The sequence below is a fragment of the Ictidomys tridecemlineatus genome, chromosome 15 (assembly GCF_052094955.1).
Source record: "Ictidomys tridecemlineatus isolate mIctTri1 chromosome 15, mIctTri1.hap1, whole genome shotgun sequence".
Lineage (NCBI taxonomy): Eukaryota > Metazoa > Chordata > Mammalia > Rodentia > Sciuridae > Ictidomys > Ictidomys tridecemlineatus.
In genome coordinates this window covers 12,880,670-12,906,848 of record NC_135491.1, presented here as the reverse complement: position 1 = coordinate 12,906,848, position 26,179 = coordinate 12,880,670, and the positions used below count along the sequence as shown (strand labels likewise).

Below are 26,179 nucleotides of genomic sequence, written 5' to 3'. Positions count from 1 at the left end.
GAGCCATACTAGAGCGGGTGGCGGAGATTAGCGGTGGCTTTGGGGGTTGGTGTTGGGTCAACGAGAAAATGCAGACCTGGCAGGGAGGGCTCAATGGGAGATCAGGGATAAAGGGAGAGGGGATCCGAGGAGGGGGACCCAAAAGGGGAAGAAAGTGAGAAACTGGGGCAGGAGATGACTCCTGACTTCTGTCACGAGATGGAGGCGTGAAGAGAAGGTGTCAGTGAAAGGATGGGCAACAGGACATGTGACAGATGAAGGCGATCAGGGAGGAACCACACCTGTAAGAACTGCTTGCCTTTATTGAATACCTCCTATGTGCCAAGCAGCCTCTTACCCCCCTACCCCTGTGGCCCTCATACTGCCCCAGTGTGACAGAGTGGAAAACTGTGCCTCCAGGGTGCAGTTACTGGCCTAGAACAGAAGCCGGGCCATGCATTGGCTGGGATGAGGTCTGACAGTCTCCAGAGCCGCTGATCTTGACCCTTGAGCCATCCTGCCCTCACCAGGTATCCAGGGCTGTGGATGAGGACTAGGGTCCCTCAGCACTCCACTCCATAGCGGTCAAAGTGGCGCAGTAGCAGGCCAATCTCAAGGTGCACAGTGCCACCCGCAGCTGTGTGCAGGCGATACCGGTCAGCCCCACTGTAGATAGTGTCTGCATGTAGCAGCTGTGGCCCACCACCCACAAAAGCCCTCGCCAGCTGCTCTCTCCAGCTGCCCAGGGGTCGCCAAGTGGGGCATTCCAGATGGTGGGTGCCTGGGCTGCTGGGCACATGGCAAAAGCCATAGCCTGCGAGCTGGCAGCGGCCAAAGCTGTCCTGGGACCACACCTGGAGATGGAGTCGAGGCCAACCTGCAGAATAGGATGGAGAGAAGAAAACGAGGGATGGTAATACCCAGCTTCCTGCTCCTGGGTCCCCACCTCCCTGATTCCATTGAAGACTCTGGACCCAGTCCTTTCCCCTCAGGGTTTTGCCCCAGCCTCCTCTCTGGGTTCCCAATTCAATGCCACACAACAGCCAAAGGGATCTCTCCAAATCCATGTTACTCCCCTGCTCAAAACTCTTCCATAGCTCCCCAGTGCCCTCAGTACAAAGTCCAACCTCCTGGATATTCAAGGTCCTTCAGATATGGCCTCTCTATGAGTGCCTCCTCAAAGTTTCCCTGTCAGGGCAGCCCACTGCTCCTCTAGGTCCCAGGTCAGTGTCTTGGGCCTTGTCCTAGACGTCTTCTACCTTCCCTCCTCATAGCACGGTCCTGTTCTCCCACTCTGGGCTCAGGGCCTTCATTCTTGCCCTGTCTAATCTACTCCCTCTGGCAGCTGGAAGCATCTTTCTGCTCTTCCATACACTTGCCAGAGTCCTCAGATACAGCTCAGCTCCTCAGCCTGGTAGTCAAAGTCTTGGAGACCCAGGCCATCTCACCCTGTATTCTGAGCCCCTCCTCTGTGCTAGCTCTTGTCTTAGAGCTGGGGACACAGTGGTGAGCACAGCAGACAAAAATCTCTGCCCTCTGAGGCTGACATCCTAGACAACTGAACATAGTAAATAAGCAAATTATAGGGTACGTCAGATGGTGATAACTGCTCTGGAGAAAAATAAAGCCGGGTGGGGTGGAGGTGGGGATGAAGCCTGGGAAAGGAAAGGATCAAGAAAGCTTCACTAAGAAGATGACAGTTGAGCAATTGTCTAAAGGAGGGAAGGGAGTGAGTCAGGAGCCACCAGAAGGCTCAACAGTGGGATGTGACCCGACTTAGGTAATCACAAGGCTACGCTGGTTGGTGGGAGACACAGACCCTGGGGCTTGGGGCTGGGAACACAGTGAAGATGTTACTGAATGACCAAGGTGAAGATGATGATGGAGATCAGATGCTAGGCAGAAAGTGGGTGAGAAGAGTACACGTTAGGCTGTGTTAGGTAGAGCCAGCAGGGTTTCCTGATGGATGGGTGGAGGACTGAGAAGGGAGAAGACACCAACACTGGGAGGCTAGAGAGCTGAACCAAATCACACCCATACGGCAGCCAGAAAGACCTTTTAAAAGCAAAATCTGACTTGTCCCTCACCTGCTCTAGCTCCTGAGTACCTCTGAATGGCCTCAGCTCCTCAGTCTGGCATTCAAGGCCCTGCATGGCCCGTCCCCTCTTCCCTTGCTGTCCCTCCACTCACCCACAGTCCTCAAAATACCCTGCTCACTCTCCCCTTTGAACTTTCCATACACAGCTATCCATGCGCAGGACTCTTCCACCTTCCACCTTGCTAGCCCTTCTCTGGCCCTTCACCATAAAGCTCAAGCCCCTCAGGAGACCTCTGTGACCTCCCTGACAGGCTCAAACACCTCTTCTGGGTTCCCTCTGGCCTCCCACAATCCCCTATCCTAGCCCTGCCCTCTTTGAGCTGTTCCTGTCTAGAGGCAGTTGGGTCTCCCCTACAGGATGGTGCCCCTGAGGACAGGGCAGGGGGTGGGCTCTCTGGATCACAGATGTCTCCCTTGCATCACCAACACTGGCTGGGGCCAGGGCAGGCAGGCAGTGAACAGTATTGATATTGTGAAATATACAGCACCTCTCCCCAGGCTATTTTCTGGAATCTACTGCATTTTCTACCAGAAAAGGCTTTATATCCACCTCCTCCCCTGAATACTCATTTCCCCTTAGAGCAGCACCTCTGTTCTCAAGCTGAGGAGCCCCTGCTCCTCACTGGGGGCCCTCCTCCCTTTCTACTGCTCATAAACCGCACACACACCCTTATGGGGCTTCCCTCCTCACTGGAGGCTCTTCCATTGTCTCTACTTGAAGGCCACCGCCCCTCCCGTCCTGACCCCACCTTCTCATCTCTCTTCCACCCCTGGCTTCTGTCCCGTCCCACATATTTGGGACCTACAGGAGGACAGGCCTAGGAAGGCCTTAACACAGCCTCTCAGGGCAGTGGTTAGGAAAGGGACACACAAGATATGGAGAGCAGGACAAGACTTGGTGTTCCCAGGTTCATCTGCTTTGGGTACTATAGGTCCCCCTCTCCGTCCCTGGTCCCAGGGCCCAGGCCTGGTACTCACCTTGGAGACCTTTGGTAGCGAAGTGCAGGTCTATGGGGTGAGACCAATAAGCCATGTCCCCTACCTGAGGGGTGTCCACCTGTGTTTGGCCTTCCCGTACACCTGACAGAAGCTTCCATGCCGCCCCTGCAAGGAGAGGAGCCGAGATGTAGACGGAGGTGGGGGACAGCCTTCAGGAAGAGCATTTGGAGGTGAGTGGAGGAGTTACAGACTGGGGCTCTGGAGCAAAATGTCTGGATCCAAATCTGGGCACTTTCTCTTTTTGCCTATGCAACCTTGGGCAAGTTACTTTACTCTGTCTCAGTCTCTCCATCTGCAAAATGAATAATGCATAATAATGCAGCCTCATAATTTTGAGAAGATTCATAATGAGTGTTGGAATAAAACGTTTCAACATTTTAGAGGGTTTTTTTTGTGTGTGTGTGTGTGCGCTAGAGATTGAATCCTTGTGCATGCTAAATTGAGCTACACCCCAGGCCAATAGCAATATATAGTACAGGGACTGAACCCAAGGGGCGCTTAACAACTGAGCCACATCCTCAGCCCTTTTTATTTTTGATTTTGAGACAGGATCTTGCTAAGTTGCTGAGGCTGACTTTGAATCTGTGATCCTCCTGCCTCAGCCTCCTGAGCTGCTGGGATTACAGACATGTGCCACCACACTCAGCTACAATACCATCTTATTATTATTTTCACCCAATATTTAGAGGACTGGTCCAAGAACTAATATGCAACTGGGCTGGGGTTATGGCTCAGTGGTAGAGTGCTCACCTAGCAAGTACAAGGCCCAGGGTTTGATTCTCAGCACCACATAAAAATAAGTAAACAAAATGGGGGTATTGTGTCCAACTACAACTAAATGTTTTTTTTTTTTTTTTAAAAGATGCAGCTAACAGTACCCTCCAGGAGCACGTGATAAAAAACACATATTAACAACAATCCTACTGAGAAGTGATAAGAATAGGGAACAAGAGCACTGAGCGCTTACTAAATGCCAGATACTAGGCTAAGGTCTTTAGACAATGCATTCATTTAATCTGCCCTTTAGAATTTTGGGGGGGGGATATTGGGAATTGAACCCTGGGGCACTTAACCACTGAGCCACACCCCAGCCCTTTTTATTTTTTGAGACAACCTAGCAAAATTGCTTAGGGCCTCACTAAATTGCTGAGGTTGGTTTTGAACTTGTAATCCTCCTGCTGCAGCATCCTGGTCTGCTGGAATTACAGGAATGTGCTGTCCTGCTTGGCCTTTCAATCTCCAACCTATCCGCCCCAGTTTACAGGCTCCCTACCATGGTCCACAAGGCCCCTCATGCTGCAACCCATCCCCACCCCCCTGAACTCACGTCCCATCACCACCCTCCAGCCTCCCTGGTCCCATTTCTGTTCTGCCTCAAGGCCTTTGCAACAGCTGTCTCTTCTGCCTAGAAAGCTCTGCTCCTGGATGTCCCCATTCCTAGCTTTTTTTCATCCTTCAGCTCAAGTGCCACTTCCACAGAGGGCCTCTTTCTGACTTTTCTATTAAAACCAGCTCCTATCATATTCATCCCATTTTTTTTTCCTCAAACTTACAATGATCTGTAGTCATTGTGACCATTTCTTTATCTGCTTATTTATTTTCTGACTCCCCAACTGAAGAAAGGACAATATCTGAAAGAAAGGACAACATCTGCCTGGGGTCAAAAAGCTCAGGAATGTTTGGGTCCAGACTGGAAATAAAGTCTGACTCCAAACTTTGCCTTTTATCCACTCAACTGCAGGATCTCAATTTCCCAGAAAATCTCAACTGCTACCACTTGGCAGTAAAATTAGGAAAGACCCAGGACTGAAGGGATGACAATGGCAATAGACACATCTATTTTGTGGACACAGTGCTTTACAAACAAGACCACATTAAAGCTTACATGAGCAGGCAAACACTTCCTAGTCCAGGTCCTATTTTAAGTGCGTTGATAATCATTTAGTCATGACAACAATCAGCAGAGGTTCAGTATTATTATTCATGTTGTACCAATAGGGGAATATAGGCAAAGAGAAATGCCCAAATAATAAGCAACATCTGGCTTCGAACACAGCAAGTCTGATCTCTGAGCTCTGCTGCCTCTTAGCTGCTATTAGCTTCATTACAGATGAGGGAACTGAGGTACAGGAGAGATCAAGTCCAAAGGCTCCCAAATAATAACTGGAGAGAGTTAGTATTTGAACCTAGATCTGGCAGTCTGTGAACCTAGCCATTACACTGTACCACTACATACAGGACCTCAGATAGGAGGCATGGAAAAGGGGGCCTCCAAGGTCCCTCCTGGGCCTGTGGGAATAGACCTGGAGTACTGCCAGAATGAGGTCCACAGAATCATGAATACCAGAGAGCGGCCCCTCTTCTGTAAATCTAGATGGAAGCTTTTACTTTGCAATAAACAACAGAGACTGTTCATCAAAGATGGGGGGTCTCTGGGCACCCCAAAGATTGTGTGTGGAATCCAAATGAGAGAGTTAGGGCTGTCTAATGTTTGGAGGAATGGAAATGTGTGTATGGAGGGTTCAAGCATATAGTCCCACATCCGTGGGGCTGTAAGCTCAGAGGATGGGAACCAGAGACCCCAGAAATAGGATGGAAAGGGATAAGACTGGAAACAGAGTGTGTTCTGAACCAGGAGTCCTGAGAGCCAACGGAAAGAGAGAAGCAGGCACTGACTCAGGGAGTCAAAGGAGTGTGAAGCTATAAGCTGGGGGTGGGGTGTTTTGATGGGGAGATGAACCAGGCCCAGGGAAAAATACCTGTGTGGATGCCCCACTTGCAGAAGAGGCTACTTTCAGAGAAACCGGTGGCCCCCACGATCTGCCCAATCACGTGCACCTCAGCCATGACCCTGGGAGGAGAAAAATATAATCATAGCTGTGAGGTAAGTGTGCTATTTCCATCTGACTAGGAAACTGAGATCCACCACGTATAGAGCAGTACTAGGATTCCAAACTGGTTTTGTCAACCCACTGACGCTGTGGTCTTAACCACAGATCCAAAGTCAACAACCAGCCTTCCCAGGAAAGCCTGAGGAAAATAGAGAGGGCACCCTGCGTTAGGAATCCGCCGCCTATCTTTGCCCCGCCTAAAATAAGCCTCCTTCAATGGATCAGTCCTGCGGAAAGCTCCGCCCCCATAGACAACGACTCCGCCCACTACCCCAAAGTCCCGCCCAGTTGCGATAGAACGGCCCCTAAGCTCCGTGGGGCGCATGCGTCTAAAATTCTGGGCCGTCGAAGCCCCACCCTTAAGGTCGGCGCGTGCGTAATTCCTACCTCAGCGCACTTAACGGTTAGGGGGCGAAGGCAGCAGTGAGGATTGTAGCGCATGGGCCTGACCAATCCTTTTCTCCGCGGGCGCCAACCAGGCCTGGATCGCGTTTCTCCCAGGACCTTCCTGACAGCGAGAGATCTGAGGCACAACACTTACGCGGCCGCGCGCTCGCCTGGGGTTCCCTGGTTGTTGCTAGGGCAACTGCAGGCCCCGCCCCTGACCTTGATCCCGCCCTGCGCGCTGCTGATTGGCGGTATCTGTTATTGGAGGTGGGACGGAGGTGTGATAGACATTTTCTCGCTCGCTCTCGTTCCATTTTGGGAAAATAGCGTTTCTCTTGCTCGCGCCCAGTGGAAACCTTTGGGGGCGTGGCTGGGCAGTTGCCGTCTGGGTAGTGTTTGAGGAAGTTTTAGTGCCTACCATTTGTGCGGGTGCCTTCTTTACTTCTTTATTGATGCTTTGTGCCCCCATTTCCCCTCAGAAACACCATCAAATTTCTTTCCTGTCCAGGACCACAAAAAGTCAGAGAATCAGCAGGATCAGTGGAGAATCCACCCCAGGACATTGGGTACATCATTCAGACTAGAAAAGTCGGGGATTGGGTTTTCCTTCGATCTTCACAGTGCCACCAGGCTTTTCTGAAAGACTGATCACTCCAACTTCCTTCTCCTACACTCTGCCAAGTTCTTTTTAGTGCTGAGTCTGAGTAAAGGGGGTGGAGTGAGGATGACAAATGAGGAACTAGGCCCCTTCAAAGAAAATACAGGGGTGTTTGGTTTAGTTGGGGGTGCTGGGCATAGAATCCAGGACCTCATGCATGCCAGTCTCTATCACTGAACTACTGCTCTAGTCCTGAAAGTCTTGCTTCCCATGATATTGCTGCCAGTAATTTGTCCTGTGACCCTGCTGGGCACTAGGTCTCAGTTATGTTGTCCAAATAGCAAGCACACATCATGGTACTCAGCCTGAATTCCTTAGCAGTGTTTTTCCTATCTTCTAAATTAGTTGAACCTTGTTCCTTTATTCTTTCAAGCCAGACCAGAATGGTGAGAACTTATTTTCTCCTTTTCAGAAACACACACACCCACCCACAGAAGAACTACAAAAGTTAGGGTCACCGACTCCAAATTACAAGGAAGGGGCAACATTTCAATAGGAAAATCCTTTCTTAAATACTGTAATTCAATAGAATGTTTCACTAACAGATAAATTTAAAAGCTCCCTTTTAGTTAGTATCCTATTTGCTAGCCCAGGCTTTTCTTTCTTTCTTCTTCTTCTTTTTTTTCTCTTGGTACTGGAGTTTGAACCCAGGGGTGCTTGACCATTAACAATATCTCCAACCCTTTTTATGTATTTTATTTAGAGACAGGCTGTCACTGTATTGCTTAGGGCCTTTCTAAATTGCTGTGGCTGGCTTTGAATTCGTGATTCTCCTGCCTCAGCTTCCTGAGCTGCTGGGATTGCAAGTGTGCACCACCACAACAGGCTAAACTAGGCATCTTTGTATGTTAAATCCTTCAATCCTCACAGACGTTCCAAGGGATGGGTAATATTTATCAGTTTTTTTATTTAAGATCAAGAAATTAAGAAGAAAAAAAGAGAGGCTGGGGTTGTGGCTCAGTGGTGAAGTGCTTGCCTAGCATGTGTTAGGCACTGGATTTAATTCCAAGCACTGCATATAAATAAATGAATAAAATGAAGGTCCATCAACATCTAAAAAAATCTTTAAAAAAAAAGAAATTAAGGCAAAATCATGGACCTGAAGCCAAATTGATCATAGATGGCCCTGACCCTTTCCCTAAACCTTACATTCTGACCCTGTGCCATCTTGCCTTTTGGATAAATGTCCCTCAGTATTATAGAAATCATAACTATTTGAGCAACCCATCCAGGAAGCGCATCTTCCAGCCCTAATCAAGTCTTTGGATGACTATAGCCCTAGGCAACACTTTAATCTTATCTTCCTGAGAGACCCTGAATGGGCTAAGCCAGACTCCTGACCTACAGAAACCATGTGAGATAATAAATATTTGTTGTTTTAAGCCACTAAGTTTTGGGAGTGATTTTCATGCAGCAGTAGATAACTAATATAAATAGGTAATAAATTTGGGACAGTGCCTTGTGTATAGAAAACACTGTAAATGTTAAGTTTGCTACTCATGGTTTTTATTAATATTGTTACTGTAATGGCATCATGTACATCTTTTTATAAGAAACACATTGCCATTTATCCATTTACTTTTTTGTTTGTTTGTTTTGTACAAGGAATTGAATCCAGGGCCTCCTCCTAGGCAAGTGGTCTGCCATTGAGCTACACCCCAGACCTTTTTACATTTTTGTTTTGAGGCAGGGTCATGTTAAGTTGTCAAGGCTCATCTCAAATTTGTGATCCACCTGCCTCAGCCTCTTGAATAGTTGGGATTATAGACATGTGCCTCCTCACCTGACTACTAAAAAAAAATTTTTTGTGTGTGTGTTGGGATTGAACCCAGGGCCTCACACATGCTAGGCAAGCACTCTACCACTCAGTCAAATCTCCAACCTAAGAATTTTAACTAAAGGTTTAAATAAATACAGGACTGGGGATCTAGCTCAGGGGTAGAATGAATGCTTACCTAGAATGCATAGGCACTGCATTCTTTAATCCCCAAAATTGCAAAATAAATAAATTTCTTTTAATTGTAGTAAAATTTATTTATTTTTTTGTAGTAAAATTTACACAGAAAATTTACTATCTTAGCAATTTTTAGCTGCATAGTTCAATAGTGTTAACTACATTCACATTGTTGTGTAACCAGTCCCCAGAACTCTTTAACTTGCAAAACTGTAACTATAAACAATTCTCTCCCATATTCTCCTTTCTCCCAGCCCCTGATAACCACTATTCTACTTTCTGTAAGCTTAGGCAATGGTGGCAACCAAAAGAAGGCAGATTTTAAAAGGCCACTGAATGAGGCTTTATTGACACTCACTCCCAGCGGAACTCCATCAGACCAACAGAGTGGACAGGAGGAGGGACTGAGGAGAAACCCCATGGGGCTCCACAGGACTGGAATTTGATGGGGCAGGAAGGGAAGGGCTTGGGACAGGAAAAGGGATTTTTAAGAGTCCCTTGTCCCAGTGGAGTTGGTCAGGAGAACTGGCTGAGATCCAGGATTGGCCAGGAGACCCTGCTAATTGACAGGTGGTTCCATTGGTGCCTGATGTTTCTTTTGCACCCACAGGCTGCTTGGTACTTTGTTCCTAAGCCACCACCACCGACCTTACATTCAGGCCTTTTTGATGATATAGAGTGGCAGATTTCATCTGGCTACTTCTTGTTGGCTAGGGGCTGGGGGTGGGGTGGGGGGAAGGGGGTGGCTCGGTGTCAGTTTGGTGGGGAGGTGATTGTAGGGGTGTAGGAGCATCTGGTTGTAGGTCACTCTGGCAATTTCACCCATGCACTTTCTGGTGAACCTGAGAAGGCAGGGAGCATCTTTAATAGAAATCCTATTACTAACATAGGAGTGAGAATGGGAGTCAGCCATGTAATGAGGGCAGAGTTTAGCCAGCCTGGCCAGGGGTCTTTTGATTGTTGCTGTTTAAGCCTTTCACCCAACTGACAGAGGGTGTCGACATTCTTTTCGACCAATCCAGTTTCATTGAAATAATAGCAGCATTCTTCTTTCAGGAATAGACAGGTTCCTCCTTTGTCTGCTGTCAGGAGATCGAGGGCTCCACGGTGCTGTAATGAAACTTGGGCAATGGATGTTATCTGCCTTTGTAGGGAAGTGAGAGAGGCAGCTGATGCCTCTACCACTTCCCGGAGTTGTTGTTCAAGCTTCCGAGAGTGGTTACTGCAGAACCAAGTCCTCCTGCCCCTGGTTTGAAGGCAGCAAGGGAGGAGGCCAGGGAGATTCCAACCACTATTGGTAGAGAGACGGCCCGTCTTTCCCTGGAAAGGGAGGTGGTGACAAGCCATGTTAATTCAGCCTCACTGTACAGAGTTAATTATTGGGGGGACCAAGATGGAAGGAGCACAAAAAGCAAAGGACAAGCTGAGGCTTAGATTTTTGTTAGGGTACCACTGCACCAGGAAAAGAACCCCGGCAGAGCAAAGGTTGGGGAAGAAATCTGAATGAACCATTGGGTCACTGGGTGCTGAACCAGAGACAGTGTAGCAGCAGGGGAAATTCCCAGGTGAATTACAAAAAAGAGGGACTTCCTCAAAGGCTGGAGAAGGAGGGGTCCTTGGGGTCTAGTTGAGGTGTTGAGAGGAAGATCAATGGGAATCGCAGTTAACGGAGTACCATCCAAACCTGCGCAGAGGAAACAGTCCGAAATGTTATTAACTTTGGGTAAATTGAGAAGCTGAAGGCCCTGATGTATTAGGGTCATCCATGAGAAAGGGTCAGCTTTAGGGTGGGCAACTGCATCCAGCTGGGGTTGGAGTTCCTTCTCTTGCTCCTGGATGGTTACGTGAATTTTTTTTTGAGAGAGAATTTTTTAATATTTATTTTTTTTTTAGTTTGCGGCAGACACAACATCTTTGTTTGTATATGGTGCTGAGGATTGAACCCGGGCTGCACGCATGCCAGGTGAGTGCGCTACCGCTTGAGCCACATCCCCAGCCCAGTTATGTGAATTTGAGGAAACACTTGCATATAATTTTTCCATAATCTGATAGAGGCTGAGGGGTGCTTGGCAAAACCCCCAGAATAAAACTTATCATCAACACCAGAAGCCCATTTATAAGGGAACCTACCATAGGTGTCAGGCCAGCACTTACAAGATTTCTCGGTTTGATATGATATAAAGCACAGCATTGCTGAACATAAGTGGGACGAGGTGGCCTGCTTGAACCCAGTAATGTTAAGGGTGACCGCCCGATTGCAGCCAGTGGAAGGGCAATCGCCTTGACCCATACACTGAAAGCAAGTGGTGCCATCCTGCTGCCATGTCACTTGGATATAGAAGTGCCATCTATGGGTTGGGATAGAAGCTTGAGAGAGATTAATGATTAGTAAAAGAAGGAGAGAATTGGCAAGAAATCTTGAGTTTGGTGGGCCTCCACGTGGTGGAAGTCCAGGACTGGACATTTGGAACAGTGCTTTCTTAAGGCAGGAGACATGGCATCAGGGGGAATGGCCCAGGAACTTGGCCGCCGTTGGGGTAGTAAGTATGACTGTAGGGGGGTCCCGTCCAGAGAGGTTCCAATGATTGAGGATGCAGCTGTTGAAGTAAGACTGCGTCACCAGGTTGAAGAGAGGGTCCGATTCAGATCCTGGTGTGATTCTGGGATAGAGGTAACGGATGGCACAGGAAGGCACTGGTCTGCGTGTTCCCTTAGGAGTTTGAGTAGAAGTGTGAGATAGGGCAGGTCGGACTCAGGGGAGGAGGAGTGACTGGAAAGCTTTGGTTGATCGAGGAAGGACACCCATGGAGTAGCTAAAAGAGGCTAAGGCCTGAGGGGGCTTAGAGGCTGCCTGAATTCGGGTGAGGGCCAATGGCAGGAGATTGGGCCAGGACAGGCTGAGTTCAATAGTAAGATTAGAGGGATGATCCTTGAGAATGCCGTTAGCCCTCTCAACCTGACCCGAGGATTGGGGTTGGTAGGAAATGTGGAGCCTCCAGGTGATGTTGAGGCCTTTGGAGACTAGAACAACCTGAGCAGTGAAGGCTGGACCGTTGTCTGACTGGTTGGAGGCAGGAAGTCTGAACCTGGGAATGATCTGCTCAGTGAGGATGGAGGCGACGGTGTCAGCAGTTTCCCTGGAGGTAGGGAAGGCTTCTATCCAACTGTAAGAGAGTGCTGTCCCCAAGTCACAAGCAGTTAGGTCCCATGCCAAGGCCTGCCCAAAGAGGCGGGGGGGAACTGTCCCTGAAGCCTTGGGGTAGGACTGTCCGTGTCAGCTGTTGAGACCTGAAGGATGTAGGGTCTTCCCGTGTGAAGGCAAAGAGGTAATAAGGGTCAGGATGGAGGGGCACTGTAAAGAAGGCAGCTTTAGATCTGGGATAGTAAAGTGAGTGGTCGAAGGTGGGATATGAGAAAGAAGAGTGTGAGGTTGGGAACCAGCAGGTGGATAGGAATAACTCCTCGTTAATTAGGCAGAGATCCTGGACCAAGTGATAGGCTCCTGAGGGTTTGCACAGGGCAATATGGGGGTGTTGCAGGGGGAGTAATAGGGATGAGGAGTCCCTGGGCAAGTAACCAGTCTATGAGGGGTTTAAGTCCCTCCCTGTGGGTTTTTGAGATGTGAAATTGGGGACGCGAAGGAAATTTGGTTTGGTGTTTCAGCTGGATATGGACTGGCTTGTGGTGGGAGGCTATGACCAGCTTGGAGATGTCCCAGTCCTGGGGATCTACTAGGTCAGGGGGCAATGGACAGTAGGTACTGTCAGGTTTTTAGAGAGGGTAAGGATTAGAGGCAGAAGGAGATAGATAGTAGCATTCTTGGGGTGTAGTTGGAGGGTGGCTCCTAGTAATTGGAGAACATCTCTGCCTAGGAGAGGAACAGGACAGGATGGAATGACCAGAAAAGAGTGTGTGAAAGGGTGTCCCTCCAGGGCACAGGCCAGCTTAGCAGTTCGGCTTGGGGAGGAGGTTTGCCATCAATCCCCTTAACCGAGACCTGGGAATGAAACAGAGGCCCAGAGTGGGTGAACAAGACAGAATAGGTAGCTCCCATGTCCACAGGAAAGTTATGGATACCCGCTACCTGGAGCATTAACTTGGGCTTGGTGAGGGTGATGGGGGTCCTCGAGTCGGGCTTCTTCAGTCTTCTGTGAGCTCCAATATTCAAGAGAAGGGACTTCCTGGCTGGTCATACCCCTGCATGGAGGCACCGAGGAAGGGCCAGCCATGGGGCAGTCACTCTTCCAATGTCCTGTCTGCTAACAGGTGGGGCACGCCTGGAAGGAGGCCGTGGGTTTGGGCATTGGCGAGCCCAGTGACCTTCGCATCCATATTTGAAGCAAGCCCCTGGTGGAGAGGAATGCTGGGTCCCCCGTGGAGCTCTTGCTTGAGCCATGGGCCTCAGGGCCGCTGCCAAGGCCTGGGTTTGCAGTGTTACCTTTTTCTGCAACGGAGCCTGCTTGGCTAGTTCAGCTGACTCCTCCCGGACATGATAAACTTTAAAGGCCATCTTCACAGATCTCAGATAGGGGACTGAGGGCCCTCTTCAGCTCGTTTGAGCTTTTTTCTAATATCATGGGCCGATTGAGTAATGAAATGGGTTGCTCACACTGTAGCCCCAGAGGGAGACTCAGGATCCAGCTTAGCATATTTGGTGAGGGCCTCCATAAGGCTCTCATCTGGATCCTCTGTGATTTCTCTCAGCTTATCAAGGTTAACCACTGCCTGCATTGTGCTATAAGGTCGGCGACCCAGTTGGCCATCTTGATAGTCCCAGTTGGGTTCGGTTAGGGGAATGGCTGCTTCACCTGTGGGGAGAGGCATATCTGTTAAACAAATTTAATCAGCATGATCTTGTGTGGGCTGCTGGATGTGGGCTCACTCATCGGGGGTAAGGGTGGAGGACAAAAGGACATAGACGTCATGCCAGGTAAGATCGTAAGTCCTAGAGAGGTTTCAGAATTCCTTAATATAAGTAGAAGAGTCAGCAGAGAAGGCCCAAGGTGCTTTTCAGTCTGGGAAAGATCTTTTTTTTTTTTTTTTTAAATATTTATTTATTTATTTATTTAAGTTCTCCGCGGACACAACATCTTTGTTGGTATGTGGTGCTGAGGATCGAACCCGGGTCGCATGCATGCCAGGCAAGCGCGCTACCGCTTGAGCCACATCCCCAGCCCTGGGAAAGATCTTGATGTGAGAATGGGATGTGTACTCGGATGATCCCTTCAGCACCAGCCACTTCCCTGCGAGGACAAAGGAGTTTGGGTTCTCTGGTAAGAGGGTCTGGTGGGACCTGGTGTGGGAATTGACAGGAGAAAGAGAGGAGTGAGGTGGGGGGGAAGGGTTTATCAGTAGAAGAGGTCGGCAGAGGAGTCATGGCTGCAGGAAGGGGGGGGGAGTGGGAGGGGATTGGCCAGAGTAGGGAGGGGAGGACAGGAAGGTGAGGCTGAGAGAAGCTCTGATGGATCTGAGAATGAGGAAGAAGAAGTAGAACAATGGGAAAGTGGTTTCCTAGCAAGGAAGACTTGAGCAGAGAACAGAACAGAGAGGAGCCGGGAGCGGAGGGCAGAGGGAAGGACGGAGCAGATCTCAAAAAGCCTGAACGTTTTTGCCCACTGCCCTGTCCGGCGACAGAAATTGCCCAATTCAGTGAGGGTTTAAAATCAAAAGTTTCTTCTGGGGGCCATTGTGACCCATTGTCTAAGTCCCACTGTGGCTTGGCCCCAGTGGGAATAGAAGAGCAGGCGGTTACAGTGTAGGTCTCGAGTGAGCCCTAACTTGGCAAAATTTGAATATAGACACCCAAAGGACTTTGGGGTCTAAGGAGAGGACTCTGTGTTTCCCATGACCTTCTGGCATCCTCAGGGGTGGGTGGGAGCAGAAAAAGGCGTCCCAAATTCTGCTGGCACTCACCAGAGGCATGGATAAGAGTTGGGCGGGGATTGAGGCATCCCTGCAACTCACTCTGGGGCCCAAATGGATCGGGAGTGGCTCACCGGAGGACTGGGACATCGCCACAGTTCCTGGAGCCCTGAACAGACCCTGCAGGAGTCTATGGCACGTGTGACTTACGGATAGACCCCACGGATGTACCCCACTCCTGTCGGCCTGCATGAAGGGAGAGGGAACTAAGCAGCAGCTTAGGAATTTCTTGGTTCCTCTGAAGAGAAGGGTGGACCTCTACCCCAGATGTAAGGTATGGGGGAGGCCCGAAAATGCCTCCAGGGTCTCGGCACCAGATGTAAGGTCAGGCAACAGGCGGCAACCAAAGGAGGCAGATTTAAAAAGGCCACTGAATGAGGCTTTATTGACACTCACTCCTGGGTGGAACTCCATCAGACCCACAGAGTGGACAGGAGGAGGGGCTGAGGGGAAACCTCGTGGGGCTCCACAGGACTGGAATTTGATGGGGCAGGAAGGGAAGGGCTTGGGACAGGAAAAGGGATTTTTAGAGTCCCTTTTCCCAGTGGAGTTGGTCAGGAGAACTGGCTGAGATCCAGGATTGGCCAGGAGACCCTGCTGATTGACAGGTGGTTCCATTGGTGCCTGATTGATGCTCCTTTTTCGCCTTGGGGCTGCTTGCTACTTTGTTCCTGAGTCACCAGCTCCGAAGTGACACTTTCTACTTCTATGAATTTGACTATTCTATGTACCTCAAATAAGTGGATTTCTATTTGTACTTTTGTGACTAGATTATTTTATTTAGTAATAATATCTCCAGGTTAATCCATGTTTTAGCATGTGTCAGAATTTCCTTTTTATTTAAGGCTAAATAATATTCCACTATAGGTATTGACCATATTTTATTTATCCTTTGATCTGCGGATGGACATGTGGGTTACTTCTACCTTTTGGCTATTTTGCATAATGAACATAGATATATGAGACCCTGCTTTCACCTCTTTTGGGTACATCCCCAGAAGTGGAATTGCTGAGCCATATGGTCATTCTATTTTTAATTTTTTGAGGAACTGCCATACTGTTTTCCATAGCAGCTGTACATATTGTTTTACACCTTGCTTTTTCCACTCAGTCATACATTCTGTAAAATTATCCATGTTCCCATAACTTGCTGGTTTTCAAAAATAATTTTTTGAAGTATAATAAATGTACAGAAAAATGCACAAATAATAAATGAGCAGTTTGGTTAAATTTTATGCACTTGGGGCTTGGGTTGTGGCTCAGTGGCAGAGCACTTGCCTTGCCCATGTGAGGCACTGAGTTGGATCCTCAGCACCACATAAAAATAAACAAACAAAATAAAGATATTGTATTCATGTATAACTAAAAAAAATTATGCACTGAATAGGCTACTGACTCACCAGAACTCAATCCAAAATAAGAACATGACCAGCCTCTACTTCATATCTCTTCCTGGATGCCCCCAGGTAACCACTGTCTGGATTTCCACCTACATGGATCACTTTGCTTGGTTTCCTATTCTATATAAATGAAGTCATACAATGTGTATTATTTTTATGCCTGCTGCCTTTTGCTCTGCTTTGTTTGTGAAATTCGTTGCATGGTTGCAGCAGCTGTAGGGCTTTTATTTGCATTGATCTACAATTTCTTTTGTGTGAAGATGGCACAACTTATCTCTCATCCTGTTGGTGGGAGTTTGTCCTTTGGTAGATATATGTTCTATCCAGCTGGGTCCATTGCTGGGTCGTGTGCTATGTTCACCTGTAGCAGACACTGCCAACCTGTTGTCCAGGTGGTTGAACCAATTTGCACTCCTGGTGGAAGTTCCCCTCCTGCACATACTCTAGTGTTCCTTTTAGCAGTTCTGGTGGGTGTGTACTGGTATCACATTGTGATTTTAATTAGCATTTCCCAGATGACTGGTTGAATTAGGTTTGGTTTATTTGTTTTTGCTCTATCACTGAGCCACATCCCCAGCATCCCCTTTTCTCCTAACCCCAAGGAAATGGATTAGTTGAGTGTTTTTTTTTTTTTTTAATGTGGTGGTGTATGCCTGAAATCTGAGCAACTCAGGAGGCTGAGGCAGGAGAATCACGGGTTCAAAGCCATGTTCAGCAACTTAAATATGTTTATTATTCACCTGGATTTCCATTTTTGTGAAGTTTATGTTCAGGCTTTGCTTGCTTTTCTATATGCGCGCGCGCGCGCGCGCGCGCGCACACACACACACACACACACACACACACACATACACACAATTTGTCTTTTTTTTTTTTCCCATGCTGGGAATTGAACCCAGGGACTTGGGCAAGCTAGGCTATCACTACTACCAAGCCACATCCTCAGACCTTATTCTTTTCTTTTGGTACCAAGGATTGAACTCAGGTGCACTTAATCATGAGCCACATCCCTACCCCTTTTTTTTATATCTTATTTAGAGACAGGGTCTCATTGAGTTGCTGAGGCTGGCTTTGAACTTGCAATCTTCCTGCCTCAGCCTCCTGAGCTGCTGGGATTACAGGCGTGAGCCTCAACACCCCTCATTCTTTTTTTATTTAAAATTTTTTTTTTAGTTGTAGATGGACATAATACCTTTATTTTATTTGCTTATTTTTATGTGGTGCCAAGGATTGAACCCAGTGCGCTCTACCACTGAGCTACAACCCCAGCCCCCACATAGCGTCTTCACTTTTTTCATTTTTTTTTTTCTTTTTGGTGGTGCTGGGGCTTGAACCCAGGGTCTTCTGCATGCAAGGCAAGCACTCTACCAACTGAGCTATATCCTCAGCCTTTGTCTCATTTTTTAATAATTTGGGTAATGCTTTTTTTGTGTGTGTGTGCTGGGGATTGAACCCAAGGCCTTGTGCATGCGAGGCAAACACTCTGTCAACTGAGCTATATCCCCAGCCCTGGTAATGCTTTTTTTTTTTTTTTTTTTTTTTAATAGGAAAACCACAGAAGCATTGTGTCCTCCTCAGTGCATGGCAGGTAGCACATGATGATTTGTCCTTTTGCTGGTGAGGTTAACTAATTTCACCTTGTATTAGTCAGCTTTTTGTCATCGTGACCAAAATACCTGACAAAAGCAATTTAAAAGTAGGGAAGAGTTATTTTGGCTCATAGTTTCAGAGTTCTCCATCCATGGGCAGCAGCTCCATTGCTTTGGGCCTGAGGTGAGATACAGCATCATGGCAGAAGGACAGAAGACAACTGGAAGAAAGCTTTATCCCATGGAAGACAGAAGGCAAAGACCACTCCTTCAATTAGGTCCCACCTCCTAGAGTTTCCACCACCTCCCCAAATGCCCTCAAATTGGTAATCCACTGAGGGGTTCAGAGCCCCGTGATCCGATCATTTCCCCAAAACCTCACCTCTGAACATGGCTGCATTGGGGATCAAGGCTTCCTTCCTCATGTGAGCCTTTGGGAGACATTCCCGATTCAAACCATTTAACCCATCTGGTTTGGGGCATGTCTGCTAGTTTTCTCCATAACACTGTAGTTTTCCCTGTGACTCATAAGTGTGGGAGGAGGACTCTTTGAGACTAAATAACATCCTATTGCTCTTCCGACGTTCACTGGATGGAGTAAGGCCTCCATTGGGGATCCTTGCTGGGAGCTCACGTTCAACATGTCAAACCCATCACAGACTGTAAGCTGGGGCCTCCCCCAGCCCCTAAAAGGGATGGGCTGGGAAGACTGTTCAAGGCTGATGATGGCCAGAGGGCTCTAGCAAGATGAGAACTCATGCCGAGGAGGATGGGGACCCACAGAGCTCAGCAATTTGGTGAAAAACTGAGGCTGCTAGGAATTCCTGCCACAAATATGTACTAAGCACTGCTTTAGGCCCCGAGGCACAGCGGTGAACAAAAGCACTCCAATCCCAGGCTTCGCAGAGCTGATGCTGCTGGGAGGATTCAAAAGAGAGACAAACAAGAGATCTGTGTTTCATTGTCACAGAAGACAACTGGAGCAAGGTTAAGGAGATAGTGACAGGGTATCCCTCCTGGGTAAAACACTCTGCCCCCTCACCCTCTCCCTCTGCCAGAAATTCTGGCTGAGCCAAGTGCACTAGCAGACGCCATCTGTTCTCCCCAGGACTGGGGCCTGTGCCAGCTCCAGCGTCTGGACTCTTGGCATGGTGCCCCAGAGCCCTGGGGCGAGGGAACTCCGGATGGCCCCACATCAGGCTGGGGAATCCTTCTGTCTGGCCAGATGAAGGGCTTCTGGAAATGGAAGGCCAGTGCAAGCTGGGTGGGCTCCCTGAAGGAGGTGGAGGCTTGCAGGTGGGGGAAAGCCCTCCAATCAGACAGATGGGAAGGATGGAAATACTAACATTAATGGCACATCAGACATGTTCAGAGGACATACTTAGGATTTGGGTAAATACTGGATATTTGTTATCACTCCTAATCTAATCACTTTATGTATGTTATGTCTAAGAGGCAAGGAGTATTTCCCTAATTTTCAAATGAAAAAATTGGGGTTCAGAGAGGTAAAGTCATTGTCCACAGGTCACACCGCAAGTGCCCTGAAGAGCCTGGCAAAGAACCAGCTCTGTGTGGATTCAGACTCTTGACTCATGAACATCACCTGCGTCACTTGAAAAGCAGCGCAGTGCTCCACCCTCGGTCCCACTTCTTGGCCTCCTTTCCCTGGAAGCTCCCCCTCTGGCTGCCTTCGTTCGGCCTCTGCTTCCTCCCCTCCTCTGGGATCAGCAAGGAACTCAGTCCTGCATTATGATCTGCTGTTTCTGGACCAGTTGTTTACCTTGGCATCTCTGGGCCTCACTTTCTTCATCTGTGAAATAGGAATGAAAACCCAGCTACTGCGAGAATGAATGGGATGATGTAATGTCGAACACTGAACACAGGGCTTGGGGCATCATCTGCACTTGATGAATTAGCTGTGTGCTCTTAGGCAAGTTACCTAACATCTCTGTGCCTCTTTCCTGCCCTGTAAAGCAAAGCAATAGTGCCTCTCTGGGGTGTTCTGAGGAATAACTGTGAAAGTGCATATGTAAGACACTTAGTGGGCAACTAGGGCACGCACTGTAGCTGTTATCATTATTTGTTATTATTGGGCAACGGGGGTTGTGGTGGTGGGTGGGGGGAGCCAAACCAGGAAGGCCCTGGAGAATCCGGGGCGCTCCTTCCTCCTACCTGCAGCACTAGAGCTTGGGCGAGGGGAGGAGGGGCTGCTCTTTCTTATGCCCCTGCCTTCCCAGGTACCAGCCAGTGGCTGACATCAGCATTCAAGGCCCTCTCCCCGGCCTCCGCGGAGGGGCGGAGCCTGGAGCCCCCGCCCCGCCCCCGCGCGCTGCGGGGGCGGGGGCGCTGGGGACTCAGCCCAGCCCGGAGCGCAGACCCGGAGCCCTGGCTGGGTCCGAACATCGCTGGGTTAGCGCACCTTGCAGGCAGCAGGTCAGAGCATGTGTCGGTGCGGGGGGGGGGGCTCACGAGGTGGGGGCTTCTGACTGTGGCGGGGAGGGAGGGAGGCAGGGAGGGGGCACCGTCCTCCCTGAGGGTCCTGGCGTTGGAGAGCTGGAGGCAAAGCTGTGGCATCGGCTCATAGAGGTTTGGAGTGAGCAGGCGGAGGCTTGGGCCTCCCCCAGGGAGATCATAGGGCGAGAAGAAACCTTCTTTGTGGTTGTGTTGAGTGTGATACATACATGTGAGCTGGGGTTGGGGGAATTATGGGGCGAGGCGTACCAGGGAGGACTGGGGTAAACCCGGAGCCGTTTGGAGAACTGGAAGGTGTATGGGGAGTTTTTTTGGGTCTTGGGTGCGGGTGGAGTTGGGAGGGGGCATGAATGTTTAGGGCAGGTGTGCAAAAGAAGAGAGCAGGGAAAATGTGGGTGTGCATGTGTGGGAAGCCTGTGCGTGTGTGGTTTCTGATGCTATGGGGATTAGGAGTGTGCAAGCAGTCTCTTGGGCTAAATGTGTAAGAAGGTTGCAAGCCTGGGAGGGGTTTTGGGGAGCTGATGTTTGCGCAAGGAATTCTTTGACAGATCACCTCCAGGGGAGGGTGGGATTGCTTGGATGGGGCTGTGTTGCTGGGGCCTTGGGAACTCAGAAGTGTGCAGTCCTGGGAATGTGCAGGAGGGGACCGTGCTAGGGTGAAGTCAGGGGCCACTGGTGGTGGGGGATGGGTGTGTATACTTAGGAAGGATGTGTGGGCCTGCGTGGGTGGTGAGGAGAGGTGAGCCTGAATTAGGGGATGGGGGAGAGTTCATGGGCAAGTCAGGCATGGTTTGGAATAAGCGTGCAACAGGTATGTGTTTTGCCTGAAGGAGAAGCCCAGAATCGAATGTCCAAACACCTGGCTTCTCTTTATAACTTGGGCCAACCTCTTTTGCTCTCTGAGCCTGAATTACAGATCTGTAAAATGGATCTGTAATTCATCTCTGCCTGAGTATCTCCAAAGTCCAGGGTTGGGAGGCGGGGAGGAAGGTAAGTCTTTCTTTTTAGTTGTTGGTGGAACTTTATTTTATTCATTTATTTACATGTGGTGCTGAGGCTCGAACCCGTGCCTCACACTTGCTAGGCAAGTGCTCTTCCAGCGAGCCTCAGCCACAGCCCGGAATGTAAGTCTTTTTACCACTTGTGTTGTCTTCCCTCTGCCCCCAGGAGTCCTTTGCCAGAGACTTCTCCAACCATGGACAGCCCTAGTCTTCGGGATCTTCAACAGCCTCTGCTGGCAGGCACAGCCTGTCAGTCCCCTGCCCGGGAGCCTGTCAGACCTGAGCTAGTGCCCCCATCAAGAGAAACAGCCTTTGCAGAGTCCCTAAGAGGTTGGCAGTTCCCACCACCACCTCTTCCCTCTGTGAGTGGAGGCCTAGGAGAGCCAGGGCCCCCTGCCCTTGAGGTAGGAGCAGCAGATCTTGGTGAGGGCCAGGGGACCGGGCTGGGGGTGAAGCCAGCTGCAGTCAATATTTGGCAGGCCAGTGGCTGAAGTCTCACTTCCCAACTGTGGGTGGGCTGCTGGGATTTCTAGTTAGTGTTCTTCCTGTTCTGTCTCTCCCGATTTTATTCTTTTTTTTTTTTTTGGCAGCACTGGAGATTGAACCTAGGGCCTCACGGGTTCTAGGCAAGCACTCTAACATTGAGCTACACATCCAGTCCTTTTTATTTTTTCAGACAGACTCTCCCTAAATTGCCAAGGTTGGCCTCCAACCTGCAATCCTCCTGTCTTAGCCTCCCAAGTAGCTGGAATTACAGGCGTGCACTACCATGTGCACTTCTAGTTTCTTTATTGGTTTTGTTCCAGATTCATCCCTCCTCTTTCTTCCCTGGTCTTTGCCTTTTTGTTTTCCTTCTGATTTCTGTCTCCTCTGTGTTCTAGCTGCTTCTCTTTTTGAGGGGTGGGGGTAGGGAACTGGGGATTGAACCCAAGGGTGCTTGACAACTGAGCCACATCCCCAGCCCTTTTTTTTTTTTTTTTTTTTGAGACAGGGTCTCACTAAGCTGCTTGGGCCTTGCTGTATGGCTGAGGCTGACCTCAAACTTATGCTCCTCCTGCCTCAGTCCCGAGTCTCTGGGACTACAGGCATGTGCAACTCTATCTGCCTCTCTCTTCAAAACCCATATACCTCTGGACTGTGTGACCCTTTTGTCAAATTCATGTTACTTTTTTATCATTTCTCATTTCTGTACATACTGTCAAACTTGCCTTTTATTTTTTAATGGTTTTCTAATTAATCTAAGAAATTACTCAAAATGTAAAACAGATGTTTGTATCACTATAAATCCTCATCTGTTCATGGTTGCTGGGCTCAGGAATCTGGGAAGGACTCAGGTGGAGGCTCTGCCTTGGGGTCTTCCATGAACTTGCAGCCAGTGGCTGGAGCTAGACCTGGTGCTGTCCGGGGCCTGTCCCTTCCTGTGGTCTTGGGGTATTCTGTGCATTGTCTCCGGCAGCTTTGGGGCCATCAGACCAACTTTTCCCATCTAACTCAGCAGAGGAAGTCGTGTAGCATTACTTTACCACATTCTTTTGATGACAAGTAAGTCGTGAACCTGCCTAGGTTCATGGTGGAGGGGACCCAGACCTCATTCCTTGATGGGAGGAATACTGAAGTCACACTTTAAGAGCAGATGAGGTGGGCATGGTGGTGTAAGCCTGTAATCCAGTGAATCAGGAGGCTGAGGCAGGAGGATTGCAGGTTCCAGGCCAGCCTGTTATTTAGTGAGGCCTAAGCAACTTAGACCCCCGCCTCAAAATAAACAAACAAATAGGCTGGGGCAAAAACTCAAGTTTTTTCATGGTAGTGTGCTCCTGGGCTTCAATCCCCAGTACTGGGTTGGGGGGAAGACATGGAATGGAAGTTTGTTGTGACCATTTTTGGAAAATGCCACCTGCCACATATAGCATCACTTTAGCTGGAGATTTTGAGCACCTTATCAATTTTGTTAGTTCACATTCTGTTATCTGCGGCTCTGTGCTTGTCATTGTCTTTGAAAAATCATTTTTAGGAGCAAGTATTATTATTATCCTGAACTCCCTGGCTATTTTTTGGTTGTGGGAATTTAACCCAGGGATGCTTTACCACCGAGCCACATCCCCAGCTCTTTTTGAGTCAGGGCCTTGCTAAGTTGCAGAGGCTGGTTTTGAATTCACTATCCTCCTGCCTCAGACTTCCCAGCTGCTGGGATTGCAGGTGTGCACCACTGCACCCCAGTTTATGAAAACTTATTTTTAGGCCTAGAAGGTATCTTCTTCCAGAAAGCAGATGGAGTGGTATTCAGCTGCCTGGATGCACTGATGCAGAGACCATTTGTAATCTTATTTGTTCAAGGTTTGAATTTTCTGAGAGTGGCAAATTTATCTGCAGGGCAAGAGGGGCCTCCTGTGTTTGTGTAACCAAATTAACCTTGATTAAGTTTTGTCCTTAATCCCTTAAATCTTGTGAGCTCTCTGCTGCTTCAGTTTTTGATGTGATGGTGTAGGCCTTGTGCATGCTCCACACCTGCTCTGCTGCTGAGCTACATTCCCAGATTTTTATTGATGGGACCTCACTAAGCTGCCCAGGCTGACTCTGAACTTGTGATCCTCCTGCCTCAACTTCCTGAAGAGCTGAGATTACAGGTGTGTGCCACTACACCTGGCTATTTGTAAGATTCTTCCTATAATATACTTTCCATCTAGAAACTGAAGTTTTCAGCAGGCAGAGTCCTAATTATTTAGGACACTGGAGCATTTTATAACTTCCCATCTTTTTGCAAGTTCCTGATGTCTGTCTTCACTTCAGGCACTTTTAACTCAGAGGCTGTAGCATTCTGTTTATGACCCATGACTGGACCTGTCAATCTCTAGAAAATGATGTGCAGGTGGGGCTCTTTCTGAACAGGACCCACAGCTTCTCCTCTAAGGGATCCAGGACAGAGGAGCCCAGAGCCCACCTCTGTGAGCAACTTTCATGCCTCTGGGGAGGTACAACAGGAGTCTTCAGTGGTGCCTCAAGGCAGAGCAGTGGGCAGGGAAGGTGGGTGGAGATGCCCACCCAAGGCTCTCTCCTGTCCACAGGATACATCATCCAGTGACAGCGACTCAGACTGGGACGTGGGCAGCCCCCTCTCCCCCCTTCTGCCCGCTGACCACCTTGGCCTGGCAGTCTTCTCCATGCTGTGCTGTTTCTGGCCCCTGGGCATCGCTTCCTTCTGTCTGGCCCAGAAGGTCAGTCTGCCTGGGACAGGGAGGGTACTGGGCTTAAGGGAACATTCACACCGTGTAAGCAAGAGGAGCCATGGCCGAAGGCAGCAGGGAGATGGGAGAAGGATCCCCTGAGCCTACCTTCTGGGGCATGCCACTGAACTCCCTATTTTTCTCTATAAAATGGAAATAATTCCTGCTTTGGGGTCACTGTGAGAATCAAGGCATATAGTAACACACTTTTATCACTCACGCAGTGTTCCCATTGACCCGCTGTGCCTGATTCACAGTAGATGCTCAGAGGCATTGGAATGCATGAATGAATGGTTTACTGGGTGGAGGAAGGGCTGTGGGAAGTAGAATGGGGATGAGGGACACCTTTGTCACAGTGGCCACTGCCTCTACAGACCAACAAGGCTTGGGCCGAGGGGGACGTCCAGGGAGCAGGGGCTGCCTCCCGCCGCGCCTTCCTGCTGGGGGTCCTCGCCATCGGACTGGGCCTGTGCACATATGCAGCTGCACTGGTGACGCTGGCTGCCTATCTTGCCTCTCGAGCCCCACCCTAGTTGCCCCCCACTGTGACCCCAGAGGCTGGTGGCCCAGTGCATCTGTGGGCAGGACATGGAGATTCCTGGTGCTCAAAGTGGAGGCTGCAGCATCCAGAAAGGGGAGTGAGCTGGAGACCCCCTCCCCTTCCTGGCCGCCTCTCACCAGGCAGCAGCATGAGAAATTAAACAAGACACCCTTGCAGCCAAACTCGAGTCTGTCATGTGTACGGGGAGGTGGACACGGTGGTGGTGTCGGAGACCAGGAAGGACCAGGCAGGTGACATAGGGATGCAGGGTCCTCACACTGTATATGTTCAGTGGTTAATACAGGATTGAGCCAGGTCCCAAGTCCTCAGTTCCCCACCCGGCCGCCATGCAACTCGGCCCAAGGGACATCTCTTCCAGCCTCACTTCCTCTCATCTGTAAAATGATTTTCTCTACACATCAAGCTTACATACATCCCTCATAGAAATGGCCACCGGCTCTCTCCCTCTGCACTCTTCTGACACCTGAGTGTCAGAATCATCACAGCCTGCCTAGGCAACAGAAGTGAGAACGCTGAGGTATAACTGGTCCTGGGCTCAATTAAGGGTCTGGTATCTGCACTCTCGATGTTCCTCGTCCATTTCATTCTATGCCAGCCCCCACCGCGGGGAGAGAAAACTTCCCTAGCAGCTCAAGACTCCTTTCCCAGGTCCTTCCAAATCAAAGGGACTAGGCTTGGGAAGGATGGCACTGTAGCCAGGTGTAAAGGTGCACACCTCTAATCCCAGCAGCTCAGGAAACTAAGGCAGGAAGATTATGAGCTCAAAGCCAGGCTCAGCAACTTAGCAAGACCCTGTCTCTAAGTAAAACACAAAAAAGGGCTGGGGATGTGGCTCAGTGGTTAAACACCCCTGAGCTCAATCCCTGCTACCACACACACACAAGGACTCTAAGAAAAACATGAAAGTGCTGGCACCAGGCAAGCAGGACAGCTGTCTGCACAGCGCTTAGCAGAAGCAAAGGGAGCGCGCACCAATTGGGCCTGATATCAAGTCATTAAAAAAACCCTGCAGCTTAAGTCTTCTTGCTATTTAATGCCATTGATAG

At 49.3% G+C, this 26,179-nt stretch overlaps 2 protein-coding genes across 11 annotated transcripts; one reads left to right on the top strand and one right to left on the bottom strand.

Annotated features, from left to right (window-relative positions):
- Positions 1-284: 284 nt before the first annotated feature.
- Positions 285-6,495, bottom strand: B9d2 (B9 domain containing 2). Of its 2 annotated transcripts, none has more exons than XM_005336462.5 (4): positions 6,355-6,495; positions 5,836-5,927; positions 3,056-3,181; positions 285-856 (listed from the first exon to the last, which is right to left on the bottom strand). In XM_005336462.5, the coding sequence occupies exons 2-4, from the start codon at positions 5,921-5,923 to the stop codon at positions 543-545; spliced, it is 528 nt and encodes a 175-aa protein (XP_005336519.1). In that variant the 5' UTR covers positions 5,924-5,927; positions 6,355-6,495; the 3' UTR covers positions 285-542. The 2 variants fall into 2 exon arrangements, with proteins under 2 accessions (XP_005336519.1, XP_077888137.1); XM_078032011.1 differs by lacking the exon at positions 6,355-6,495 and adding an exon at positions 6,129-6,211.
- Tmem91 (transmembrane protein 91) lies at positions 6,479-25,294 on the top strand. Of its 9 annotated transcripts, none has more exons than XM_078032013.1 (6): positions 6,479-6,621; positions 10,860-10,929; positions 14,038-14,239; positions 21,517-21,754; positions 24,413-24,562; positions 24,946-25,294. In XM_078032013.1, exons 4-6 carry the CDS (start codon positions 21,545-21,547, stop codon positions 25,102-25,104), a joined length of 519 nt encoding a protein of 172 aa, XP_077888139.1. In that variant the 5' UTR covers positions 6,479-6,621; positions 10,860-10,929; positions 14,038-14,239; positions 21,517-21,544; the 3' UTR covers positions 25,105-25,294. The 9 variants fall into 9 exon arrangements, with proteins under 9 accessions (XP_077888139.1, XP_077888143.1, XP_077888141.1 ...); XM_078032017.1 differs by lacking the exon at positions 14,038-14,239 and adding an exon at positions 11,948-12,109; XM_078032012.1 differs by having other exon boundaries at positions 6,491-6,632.
- The last annotated feature ends 885 nt before the right edge of the window (positions 25,295-26,179 follow it).